The sequence below is a fragment of the Periplaneta americana genome, chromosome 10, assembly GCF_040183065.1.
Source record: "Periplaneta americana isolate PAMFEO1 chromosome 10, P.americana_PAMFEO1_priV1, whole genome shotgun sequence".
Taxonomy (NCBI): Eukaryota; Metazoa; Arthropoda; class Insecta; order Blattodea; family Blattidae; genus Periplaneta; species Periplaneta americana.
This window is the reverse complement of record NC_091126.1, coordinates 180,831,152-180,845,547: the sequence shown is the minus strand read 5'-3', so window position 1 is coordinate 180,845,547 and position 14,396 is coordinate 180,831,152. Positions and strand designations below refer to the sequence as shown.

The window sequence follows — 14,396 nt, the reverse complement described above, 5'->3', positions numbered from 1 at the left end:
TCGTCACTTTTTTTTCAAGTAAGTAAATTTAACAGTTCAAAACACTTTTGAACTCTTTTAAAAAGCGTGTTTACTTTGATTTATATATAAAAGTTCTAATAAATAATTTCGTGGTTTGGTGTGCAGATAGAGTAACATTGCGAATGAAAAACTGAAAGGCAGAAGAATTTCAGCAAAAAAGGGCCCTCTAAGATTGATCCAGCATATTGTTACGAGATGAAACTCCAAACTTCAATGATGAGTTGGTGATAGTGTTGCCAGAAAAGCCAAACGCTCCTAGGACGCTAACAGGTCCGTATTTGGAAATCTCTATGGCGTGGACCAGGTTAGATAGATTCTCTGAGTAGGTCTAAATTTTAAAATGCAGGTATGTAAGTGTTTAGGCTAACATTAAGGGTCGCGGTTGTGGTACTCGTACTTGCTGTCAAAAATAAATTATTACCATTCAGATACACACTGACGGTTAATTAGTGATATCATCCTTTTCGTAGTTTTAAAATTACGCAAAACATTTGATACGATTTTTTTAAACTGCTTTAGTGCTATTGTTCCAAAGGTCCACAGTCTAGAAAAAAGTCTTGAAATTTCTATAAAACGTAACTTTCGAGCCAATAAAAAAAAATGCATAACTTATATGGAATATTTGAAAGGCAACTTGAATTATATTTTAATGTTTCAATTAAAATATCGAGTTTCATTCTGAAACTAAAGAAACGTGTGTAATAATATAATTACAATTATCCTTAAGTTGATATCAGCTTATATTTTTTATTACAGAGGAAGAGTGACGCGTTTTAGAAGATACAGTTCAAACACTGGCACCCTTTAACACAATGATCACAATCCTGTCCGGTGAAGAATCTTAATAAATTATTTTGGACAGTAAACTTTAATCCATTGATAGCCCACGTTTCTTTTGTTCCATTCTGGAACTCCCTTAATATATTTTACGTTAAACTAAACCGATTAGAATAATAATTGACAAAAACTATTTGTGAATAAACAAGTGTTTCAGGAAAATTATAAATTTTTACATTAGCTACTGAAAAGCTTTACTTCTGCGTTAGTTTTCAGTTAATTTTAATGTTATTAATTTGATCATTGACTTAAACTAATACGCTTTTCCACATATACTTTGAATTTCGAAACTAGAAAAAAAATCTGTCAGCTAACCTAGTACTTCAAGCAAAACAAGAAAAAAAGAAGAGCCGAAGAAAAAGAGAGAGAGGGAGGGGGAGAGAGAGGGGGATAAATAAAAAAGAAAATAAACAACAAAGAATTTCAAATTATTATAAAAGATACGCGGACGTCAGCGGACTCGAATCACTACCTGATCCGATTAAAGGAATGCTCAGCGGAAAATGTATGTCTGCGCCGCAGCACATATACAACCTGCGCGGCATCAATCGGAGGTAACCGGAGGTCTCCGATTGAAAGCGCACAAACAACCGCTCCGGAGAAATACCTAATCATAAGCAGCGCTATTCACGGAACACAGATTGAAAAGCGATGAAAGGGATGAGGGAAGGTCGTCATGTTTTGCAGTGAAGTATATAGCATAGGGCAAGTCTTTGCACAAACACTTCAAAAAGAGATTAAGATGTGAGGACAGTGACCTGGGCTAGCCTTATTGAAAGTTGAAACACAATGCGAAATCATTATCAAGTTCGTCAACTCGTCTTCCTAGCATCTGAAATACATACTTTTCTATAATTCGCCCATCTCATCCCTTAGCGTGCAAGTGAGTCTTCATATTTTTTATTTGTGTTTGTCTCAAAAATTCCCGGAGAAATGACACAATAAATTATGAACCTACGTAATAAATATATGTTAGTAAGTAAATAAAATATTATTGTCTTATAATACAACGATACAGTATAAACATATATACTTATGCTTACCACCAAACACAAATTAAATTTAACAATAATTGTGTATTACAGTAATTAAAACATTTTAAAATCGATCAAAGCTCGATTAATCGATTAAATTCAAATCGTTAATCGATTAAATATTTTGATCGATCGACAGCACTAGTTTTTACCCCTCATGCTCACATTTAACGTAGACTTATTGAAGTGACCAGTTATGCCAACCCAAAAAATCAAGGTTTGCAATCCAATTATGGTCCCGCAAAATTGCGGGCGTCTTTTCATTTTCAGAAATTCTGAAATAGAGTCTCACAGTTCAAAGAGTCGTTTCAAAACAAGGCGACGCGCGTTCTACGACCTTACCCCATCCACGTATTGTGCACCGCTTGAGTGGATAAACTCTGTTCACATTTTAATACAGGTCTCACTTCATTGGACACAATTTAGAATGCCGTGACATGCATATTTGCCCCAAAATTATAACAGAAGACTACCATAATGCACGTTGTTACGTCCCATTTAAGGTATTTTTGTAGTTTATTATTGGTATTGGCGTTTGATTATATTGTGCTGATGTTTTTTGTAGTGTCTACACAGGTTCGACGTGATGAATTTGAAAGGTTCCAACGGAGCGGCGCGCGACACAACCCGGTGTGATTTTATCCGTGAGCTTCAAGATATAGATTTTATTTTTTATTTTATTGGGTTATTTTACGACGCTATATCAACATCTAGGTTATTTAGCGTCTGAATGATATGAAGGTGATAGTGCCGGTGAAATGAGTCCGGGGTCCAGCACCGAAAGTTACCCAGCATTTGCTCGTATTGGGTTGAGGGAAAACCCCGGAAAAAACCTCAACCAAGTAACTTGCCCCTACCGGGATTCGAACCCGGGCCACCTGGTTTCGCAGCCAGACGCGCTGACCGTTACTCCACAGGTGTGGACTCAAGATATAGATACTGTATTCGTGCCGAAGAAAAATCAACGCTTTATTTTAATTATCTTTCGTCTCAACTTTCGCTTTCTCAATCCCAGTAATTTCAATAATGAGATATTGTCTGCAGCTGGAATCTGCAGCTCTATTCTGGATGAGGAAAATGGAAGTGTGATACATTTATGGTCCGTAACTCACAGTTGCCTGTATGGTTGTGAAACTTGGACTCTCACTCTGAGAGAGGAACATAGGTTCAGGGTGTTTGAGAATAAGGTGCTAAGGAAAATATTTGGGGCTAAGCGGGATGAAGTTACAGGAGAATGGAGAAAGTTACACAAGACAGAACTGCACGCATTGTATTCTTCACCTGACATAATTAGGAACATTAAATCCAGACGTTTGAGATGGGCAGGGCATGTAGCACGTATGGGCGAATCCAGAAATGCATATAGAGTGTTAGTTGGGAGACCGGAGGGAAAAAGACCTTTAGGGAGGCCGAGACGTAGATGGGAGGATAATATTAAAATGGATTTGAGGGAGGTGGGATATGATGATAGAGACTGGATTAATCTTGCACAGGATAGGGACCGCTGGCGGGCTTATGTGAGGGCGGCAATGAACCTTCGGGTTCCTTAAAAGCCATCTGTAAGTAAGTAAACTCACAGTTGTGTAGCATCATTGGTGAGTAAAATGTACTGATTATTAAAATTGCTTTCTTTCACACACACAGTGATGTGGATGAATTCTCAGTAATGTAGGCCTAGTTACTGTTTACAGATAGTACCACAGGAGGGGGTTCGAGACTGCCGTCTACTTGAATTAAGAATTAAGTAGAACATTTAACAATTTTGTCCTTAAATGAAGGGCAGATCTCGCAATGAGCACGATAAATTCAGTTTAAGATAGATGATAATGCATACTTTCCAATTAATATGTAAACTAAAATAAAATCACATGCACTACCAAGTACTCACCGCCTGGTGGTTATGTTGCCTGACTCGGAATGAATTTGGAAGAACTGGCTGTCGTTTCTAGGTGAATGTAGTGTGTAGATTATCCCAGAGGAGTCTGTGTAGCGTCGATCTATAGCCGTCACTCTTGTCACCTGAACACCAGAAGGTGCCGCCAGATAGATTCGCGGCTCATGTTCCAACGGGACGAAGTAAATGGAGCCTGCAAAATGAAGTCAATTATATATTTCCTGTCCTGAATTTTTTCTAAGGGTGTACAAACATGAGCAACAGTACACGAATTCAAGCCACAAACAAGCTGCATTCCTTTTCCAAAACCATTAGTGGCCCCAGCAGTTTCAACAAAATCTATTGCTTTCGCTCTCATGTTCAACAAAGATGTTCATTTCTACTCCCTTCTCAACTAGATGATCAAATACGAACACTTTAGTATCTTTCAGAATACACTAACTAGGAAAAGATGTTTTAAGGAACATGGAAAATTCAACTCAAACATCCTCTAATGCTTCATCCCTCGGTGTGGAATGTGTAATCAAGTAACACAGAACCAACCGACATTTCCGGCATAGTAAACAATATATTTTACTGTGACAAATTAAATTGAATTCGAAGCACTCCGCACTGGGAGAGTCTGTGTTGTTAACGCTTTTTTAGTCTAGTGTAGCATTTATCTTTTTATGCTAACCACTCCAATCAAATTTTTGCTTCCGACAATACCAATCGAGGATTTCGTCATCTCCAAGTGGAGAAGGTTTCAGAGTTGCAATACATACTTTCGTTATCCGACCTAATGTAATAAAAATACAATGGAAGCGAAAGAAAATAAAATTATTAGGCCTACCAGTTATTACAATATACAGTGTGTAAATTTGCAAGAATATTAGGCCTACCGTAAAATATGTTATATTAAAGTATACGATTTATAAACGAAGTTAAATGCCAAAATTCTGCTAATATAAAGGGTGACTTACGTGAAAATAAAAAAAAAGGAGAAGAAAAAGGAAATTCATCTTCTTTGTACATATGTAAAACTGTTTAATTCTAATTGTTTTCCGAATTAAAATCCACAAAAATAAAGTAAGAACGTTACTGTTATGAAGGAACTGAATCACTGCTTCACGCCGTGTTTGCTACTCCCTCCTTTCTGAGGCCAGGGACCTGTTTCTAAAAATATTAGTTTGGTAGTTCACCAGTTACTAGTTACCAGAGTATATTTCACCAGCTCTAGTAGATTCTGTTTCTCAAACTATTTTACCAGTCTAGTAATTTGTGGCAATTTTTCACTAGTCACATGATCTCTTTCACTAGTCAGCTGATTGAGTTCATTTGTTTACAGACATTGGTAGGTATTGTTATTTGAGGTTAGGAGGCTAAGTTGTTTGTGTTTTGGTTTTGATTTCTCTTTTCGGTTGAAATTGCATAAATTGAAAGCAAATTAACTATACTCAATATGATTAATGAATCAAAGGACATACAGTATTATTCGATGTTTTTTGAAGCATATTACCAAAAACTGATAAAATAAAGGAATGGACAAAAAATTGAAGCGGTGAGATCATAACCATTCAAGTGCATTTACTCAATTTTCGAGAAAAATAAAAAAAAAACTATTTTTATTTCTTACCTAATTATTATTTTTTGCACGTAATATTTCTGCTTGTTTCAGAGATCAAGACAAAGTGGTATACCAACTTTTAAAGTCGTAACACTTGTGGATATATACAAAATTTAATTTCAGATTTGCAAAAAATGAATGGCCAGAAGTGAACTTGAATGGTTATTGATCTCACCGCTTCAATTTTGTAACGTGTGAGGCTATGGTACTGATACCTCAGAACAAAGATTGTGCATACCTTAGGGACACTTACTGACCCAACATTAAGAAAGCAACTTTGATAAGTACAAATTCAAGTTCACAGTATCATAATATGAGCATATTATGTAGCTAGTGGGTCTACTGCCGGTATCAATGCCACTTATGACTTGATGAAAAATTCGCTAATGTTTCTTCAGTTTTACATTCATAAATTAGTGACGATTTATATTCAATTTGTAGGCTAAAGTTGACAATGTTAGAAGAACTGGCAGTGAGAAGGAAAGCCAGAAAAATTACTGCAGTTGATGAATTGATATTAGATTATTAGAAAAAAAATTCTGAAAGTGTTGCTGGTCTAGGGCAGAAAAACCATATGGCACTGCAAAATAATCAACATCCCAATTTGTAGAGCAATTTGTATTTGAAGCTTTGCTGATAATGCAGGACTTCTATTTGTTTGTCTTGTTATGGCAGGTCCCACAATATTTAACAACTCTTCAAGATTTCAGCACTTTACCTAAACCGTTCATTATATTTAAACAATGTTACCACAAAGGAACAATAAGTTTTCTTTCTCGATATAGTTTTAGCTTTTCTTACAACAACTTCATCACTTCAATCGGTATCACTAAACCATATATTAAAAAAAATAATTATAATATTTTTTGTTTACTGGCTGAACACAGTAGCTTTACAAAAATCCCTGTTTTTCGTGCGAATGGGACAGTAGACATATCTTGACAATGGGAAAGAGAAGAGTGGCCAGTCTGAATGACAATTACACCAGGTGTGAAACACATTAATCTCTAAAGTTATATTCCCACCCTCTACATTAAGCTAGGTCTTGCGAAGCAATTTCTGACAGCTATGGACAAAAAATTATGCTTGTTTTAGATACCTTTGTGTGTCACAAGAGTATGAAGAAGCCATATCTGGTACCGGTATTTATTGTCGGCAGATTAATACTATGACTGCATGCATGCCTGGCGCAGTTCATCCCTGCTTACTACAGATATGAGGTCGCTTAATTACTTTACATGAAATAACAAAGTAGTTTCACAAAACTCAAATTCTCGTACCACAAGGTATAGCGAATTTTAAATATATTTTCATCTTGTGAATGCAAGGTCTATGGGCAATATAGACACCTAGCGGCCATAACTCAAAATCCATAAAAATTATTGCGCTTGCAATGTTTTACTCCGGAACCCTTCAATTATATTATTAACTTCAATAATATACATTTAATCCCAGACTCAAATAATGACAAGAGAATTCCATTTGCATGAAATAGGCCTATTGCCTGAATTATATTCATGTTCATGGTTTATATTTTTCCTCCTTGTCCGAACAGAATGTAGCTGTAACAATCCTCCAACTTTTGTCAACTGTATTTGCGCTACAAACCAAACTTGTTCAATTTCTCAGAGTGGATATCGGTCTTCCAGTTCACTCTGGTATTTACATCCTATGACTTTTGGTTATATCCCAACTTTACTGTTAAACTGGACTTGAAATACGATTGCCGGGGAGACAGGACAGGGATTTGAAGATATCGCGGCATTTCTGAGGGCTCGAGGGAGTCCAGGGGGGCGTTAACCTCCCCACAGATACCTTTCTCATATGTCATTCTTTAGTTTTGTGCCCCGACTTCCTAGGTGACCGTAACAGAATGGGAGGAAGGTGGAGAGGTTTCATTTCCCTCCAGGGCCCGGTTCTTGAGCCATCTGAAACTCGTTTACGTTGTCAAAGGGGATAGAACGCCTACATGAGCCAAACTCTGCGTTTATATCCTGTAACAAATTCCTCAAATGTGGGTTGTGGGAGTCTGGGAGAAGCCGGGAAATTTCCAATCGTGCAAAGATTTTTCTATCTACATACCAATTTATTTCGTATAACAACACGACAGTTTCACTGCCATGCTTTTGTTTCAATTGCAATTTATAAAAGAGGAATCAAATCCATTCCGACATAGAAACACATGTCTCTGGCTGTCACGCGAGTTCAAATGTCTAAGAATAATATCGGATATATATATAAGCTAACAGACTAATTCCAGTACCGGTACATAAAATTCATTATTTACCATAACACATTGTTCGATATTGTTAATCACTAGACTGAAAAAAACATGAAGCATAATGACTTCAAACATAATATATTGGACATAGTACAAAATTAAGAAACAGAGATAAAAATCTTGTGTACGTGTGCATCAGTGCATATAGGCCTACTTTGTGTGTGTATGTATGTATGTGTATTTCTTAAGTTTCTTATTTACAACATGTTCTGTTGCTGAGCTGCAATAATGTATGCTATATACCGGTATTTGCTTTATTGCTTAAAGGAAGTTATATCCATTACAATTGTATGTAGGCCTACAGTTTTCGGCAGATCCTAAATATTAGAATGGATTTTTCCCTGTCTCAAGTATTATTTTTGATTGTAGTTCATTTTTATATATTCATACCTACTTTGTGTCATAGTTTATAGATTGTACTTGTAGTTTTGTTTAGAGAATTGAAAAATTTGAAGTATTTACAAATTTCTGGAGTACATAGTTTTGTGTACTTATTTGGTAGGTGAGAATTAGTTACAGGCCGGTTTCCCCCTGCTATCCTTATGTAGGCCTACTTGTCTTTTTTCTAAATAGTTCGCATTCCCAAAATATATGAGTGACTGTCTGCGGACTCATTTGACAAGGGCATGTTGGGTCGTCTGAGAAAATACGTTCACAGTTTACCGTGGCCTGATAGAAGGAAGCAAAAGACAGATCCAAAACCTGCATCGACACAAACAAAATACACCCAAAGCTATACTACATATTAGAAACTGAAAACAACAAATCCATAAATTTTCTAGACATCACAATAACAAAAGTCGACAACAAACACACATTCAAAGTCTACAGAAAAACAACAACAACGCACATACACAACACATCCAACCACTCAACACAACACAAACAAGCTGCATTCCGAACAATTGTACACAGACTACTCAACATACCAATGAACCAACATGATTACAAAGAAGAGCTAAACACAATCAAATACATAGCACAAGAAAATGGATACAACCCCAACATAATAGACAACATAATACTAAAGATAAACATAATCACAAAAACATAAGAATACAACACAAACACGAGAACATAAAAAATACATCACACTAACGTACGAAAACAAAAACACACACAAGATTGCAATCTCATACAAGAAATTAAATTACAACATCGCATACAGAACAAATACAGTAATACTCTACAAAAGCATCTCAACACACAAACAACACAAACAGATACAACACACAGGCATATACAAACTCAAACGTAACACCTGCAACAACTTCTACATAGGACAGACAGGCAGATCATTTCAAACACGTTACAAAGAACACATCACAGCCAAAAAAAAAATTACAAAACACATCCACATATGCAGAACACGACACAAATGCTAACCACACCTACAGAGACATCAACACAGACATGGAAATTCTACACATCCAACCAAAAAGCCAGAAACTAAACACACTAGAACAATACGAAATATACAGACACACGAAAACACATCCAAATATAATTCTCAACACACAACTCAATTTCAGAACACACACTCTTTGATTCCATATTACATTAACCAAACACACCCCCACAGGAAACAAAACAAAAGGTGCCAAGGCCAGGAACAACCAGTTCTGAAGAAGGTCCGTAACAGGCCGAAACATGTCAACCAGGTACGATAGAATTTAACACGAGAAAGACATATAATACATATTTCGAAGTGATATAGTGTTAAAAGTTGTGTAATCAAGATGTATGTATGATAAGCTTTAACTCATTCTCAGTTTTTTTTAGTAACTCTGCATTTCATACGAGGAAAAGCAAGTTTTTGCACCCCACACACTTTGCCTTGTTCATAAAACTCCCTAATCAGTACACGTTTTAGAAGTTTGTTGCTGCTGCAGGTCTCTTCCTTTGCTAAATGGCCAGCCAGCTCGTTTCCGTCGTTACCAGCATGATCTTTACCCATGTGAAGTGGACGGTCGGTCCAGCTGTCTTCTAATTTTCTGATCTCCGTCCTAATCGTTTGTCAGGTTTTGGTGATTGTTGGAGTTCGCATTACTCTGCTATCGGTGTAAACTGTTAAGGACCGTTGATTTCCTCCGATGCCTCGCAGATCCTTAGTCTTTTCCGAGGCTTTAAGTACAGCTGTCAAAAGAAAAAGTGGCCGCTCTCCTGAAATTAAGTTCCCTTCGGGTATCTTCGCTACAATTCGGAGACAGGCGATGTTACATGTTGTTGGACCACGTTGCCTGATATCTACAGTTATAATTGAAGTATTCTCTCTGTGATTCGATAGCGTAATGGTAGCGTTCAGGCCTCTTATTCATGAGGTCCTGCGTTCCACTACAACCTCGTGCTTTTTATGTTCTTTTTTCTTCTGTTTTTGAGAGAGAGAGACTATACATAATGGCTCCTTTCTCTTTTACGATTATTTTAGTAATTAACATCAGGTTCATTAATATATTATGCCATGACTTTATCATTATGATATTGTGGCTGCAAATGGAAAGAAAAAAAAAATTATTCTCAATAAAATATCTTTCGTGGCATAAACAAAACAAATTTACTGGCGTCGGCCTTAAAACATTCAAAAAATTAAGCGTTCAAAAAACAAAACAAAAAGCCACAATTCAATATTTAGTCTACCTTCCTCTTATCTCGATCATCTTGCAGTCGAGTGGGCATGGAATTGACTAGTCTTTGCAAATAGCGACTGTTATTAGACACGATATTCCAGCATTCTGAACATACATACATAAGTGTTCTGTCCATGAGCAGGTTTTTCATTGCAAACCCAGCAACTCTCCAATCTTTCCTAATTTCTGCCTTCCTTTTAATCTCCGCATATGATCCACATATCCTAATGTCGTCTATTATTCTTTTCAACCAGAGACACAACCAATTCCTTTTCCTCTTTCTAATCAGTTTCGGCATCATTCTTTCTTCACTCACTTTTTCAAACACAATTTTATTTCTTATTCAGTCTGTCCACTTCACACGCACCGTTCTTCTCCACATCCACATTTCAAATGCTTCAATTCGTTTCTCTTCATTTCGTCGTAATGTCCATGTTCCTTCCCCATACAATGCCACACTCCACACAAAGCACTTCACTAGTCTCTTCTTTAGTTCTTTTTCCAGAGGTCCGCAGAAGATCCTTCTTCTTCTATTAAAAGCTTCCTTTGTTCATGTTTGCAGTTTTTCTTGGGAAGGATAGGCCTAAATGCGGTAACATCCCGTTGCTTTCCGCACACCATTATCTCTTTCGCATCTTATTAAATTCCAGGGGGCCCAAGCGTGGACATGAGGAGAGTGGATTTGACTAATTGGGCCCTCCGGACTTAACCGAAAGTCACGGCAAGGGTTAAATATTAATTCGATCAGGATGTTTGACCCGATCAGAGACCGGGAAATCTCAATTAGCCTTTGCCCCCCGCATCCTGGACTAGCTTCTACGAATCATCAGAAAATCTTAGAGTGTGATTGGGCCAATTTTTCCGAAAATGTTTCCACACTTTTGCCCCCGTAGCTCAGCGGACGAACGTCTGAATTTAGATGTCAACGTCTCAGGTTCAATTCCTCGTTACTCCTTTTCATTTTATTGTGGTTCAAGATAGTATAATGTAATAATACAAAAAGAAAAACTAATAGCAGTATTATGCAACTGGATTTTTCCAAATCTAATATTAAATTTATGTTATTTATATCGCTAAAGAACGATTACAATATAAATAACTTGAATATTATTTATACAGTATCACTAAAGAACGATAACAATATAAATGATACATATCGGTTTGTTTATTTAATAAGATATTATTTAATACGCATTTAATTATCTAAATAAAATAACCTATTTCACAAAGAAAGATAGTTATTTGTTTTATAATAATTACTTACATAAAATAAAGATTATTCATATTGCGAAAGAACAATAACAATATAAACAACTTGAATATTATTTTATAATGCTAATGAAGGAAAACAGAACATAAATGATAACTTGAATTTTATTTATATCGCTAAAGAACGATAACAATATAAAACACCTGAATATTATTCATATCGGAATTTCACAGATTTATTACAGATGTATTTAAGAAATTGTAGAAGAATAGTCATTAGTAACAGTGTCCTATTTATTCTTCTTGGAGCCAAATTTGTAACTTTTAAAGGTGTGGTTACTATGTTGAAGTGTATGTGTTGCAACGGATGCTTGATTTGTTATGTATGTGAGTCAGTTATGGGATGCTTGATGTCGTCGCAATGTCGTAATTATAGTTTGATTGTGTTTGTGTGACTATTGTGTATTAATTTATGATGTATGGTACGCAAAACTGCATATTTGTGTTATAGACGTGTTACGTATGTGTGTTGTTAATGTTTTTGTATGTTTCATATTGATACCTGATATTTGTTTTGCAATCGCAATGCCAAATTTACCGATTGTTTATGTTTTGTTTACATCGCGTAAGCTAATTTAATTTTCTTTTCCATTTCTCTTTATGCTTATGTTTTTTGTGTATAAACTATAGCCCTAACATACATATGTAAAATAGGGCTAACTCCCATTGGAGATACAATAATAATTATTATTATTCATATCGTTATAAAACGATAACATAATACAAATGACTTGAATTTTATTCATATCTCTAAAGAACGATAACAAAATATAAATAACGTGATATCCATAAAGAACGATAACTGGATATAAATGATAATTTGAATATCATTTACATCGCTAAAGAACGATTGAAAAATAAAATGAAAACTTGAAAAAGGCCCGAACCCACGACCATTGAATCATTAAACAAGCACTCTACCGCTGGTCTACGAGGCGCAGATATGGAACACTTTCATAGTTCCGAAACTGCTTGTACAAGCACATGGATCGTGTAACATCGCCGCGACCCGAAGTGGACTTTGAAAATATTCGCTGTTCACGAGTGCGGCCACTCTTTTTTTTTTTTTTTTGACAACTGTACAGCTATTCTCAGCTGAAAATCTCAGCTGACAAGAACCAATAGAAGATCGCTGTGGCGTTGTGATATCCCTGGCTTGTGCGAGAGAGAGAGAGAGAGGAGAAACGGCGATACTGGAGGGGGAGGGAGGGATATATCAGTTTCCAACTCCGCTAAATGTTTATCACGTTGTAGCTCCTATAATAGTAAATCAATCGCGCTGAAATTTTTATGATTGATCGGTCAATGTCTAAGGAAAGTATAACAAAAAATTCGAACTCAATACATTTTTTTTGAAAAGTGAGAAAAATACTAACTTCGAAGAGATCTGTCCAAAATGGATATTTTCACTTCCAAAAGTTGGTAAATACACTTTAGATGGGAGGGTCAAAGCAAGAAAAATGTTAAGAAAGAATGAAAATTACTTTCAAAAGTTGACGCTACTTAAAATCTTAAGAGTAGTTAACACAAATTCTAGCTAAATACTCATTTGATATGTATATTACACATACACTCAAATCCCCATTCACACCAATTGCAGTAGCGTAAAAATTGAAAGGTAAGATGGAAAAAACTAAGTATCGGTGTCAGAATCGAGATTAAGGAAAGCATGTTTTCAAAGCATTACTTGAAAAGTAAAATAAAGCTGAAAAACATAGGCATTGAATAAATGAAGTTTCAAATGTACTAAAATATGAAATCTGGCATATCATCGACATCCAAGGTAAGTCGGAAAAAACATCGAGCCAACCAACGGCCTTGAGGAAGAAAGAGACAAGAACCAGATATGTCAACTAATAAATAAGATTTTTATCACAGTCATATTTATAATAAAATAATAAATAATCACTATTTCAATTATTTTTATGTTAAACTCTTAATATACAGGCCATGCTGGCTAAAGGTAGTTTCAAGTTTCTCAATGTTTAATGGTTTTATATATCACAGGATAAATATTTTAATGATTTCTATTCTTCTTCTTATTGTTATTGTTATTATTATTATTTATTAATTATTATTATTATTACTATTGCATTATTATTTTTCTAATACTGCTATTTCTTGTTAATGTTTATTATTGTCTCACTAACATTACTTATCTAACTTTCATTATTTACTTTTACTTTCATTATTAATTTTCATGTTGTTTTATTGTCTAGATGTTAATGTAATAACCAGAGCTAGGAAGTTGGTACCAAAACTGTTAAGTTGTGTGAGCTTGGACTATATCTCTACACAACGAAAAGTAATAGCGTAGCTGTCAATGTCAATAAACGAGAACGACAAATATGTACAGCCGGGTGGGTACCAAACATGAGTTCCAAATATCCAGGGCCTTAGGACAAGAAATAATAAAGAATATTATAAAAAAAAACAATAATTTGTAATTATAAACCTCGTAATTCCAAATCTAAAATAATTTACACCTACATATAAAAATAACATACAAGATATACAATTATATTTATAGCCTCATTATAAGAAATAACAATGAACATTTTCACTTTATAAAAACAAATACTCCTTTTATATTGAGAGACAAAAAAAAAACAATATTTGTACTCTGAAAATATTCATTGCACGTGACAAGACGTCACTGAAATGTGATACAGCAGCGCGTGAACGACGTTCGATTCCTCCGCGTGGTCACGTGCTGGAGTGGAAACGAGCAAGACGCAGGGGCGGACAAAGTGGAAATGATCTGGTGTCCAGATGTAGTAGTTCGTTACACATTTGTTTATACATTTTTATTACATGCAATTATCTG

At 35.5% G+C, this 14,396-nt stretch overlaps 1 protein-coding gene across 1 annotated transcript in view; it reads right to left on the bottom strand.

Moving 5' to 3' along the window:
• LOC138708216 (uncharacterized) overlaps positions 1 to 14,396 on the bottom strand; it is a 429,355-nt gene that overhangs the window by 225,861 nt on the left and 189,098 nt on the right. Inside the window, exon 3 of the mRNA XM_069838546.1 lies at positions 3,781 to 3,979. Within this exon, the coding sequence (XP_069694647.1) occupies positions 3,781 to 3,979 (199 nt within the window). The remainder of the gene's footprint in view (positions 1 to 3,780; positions 3,980 to 14,396) is intronic.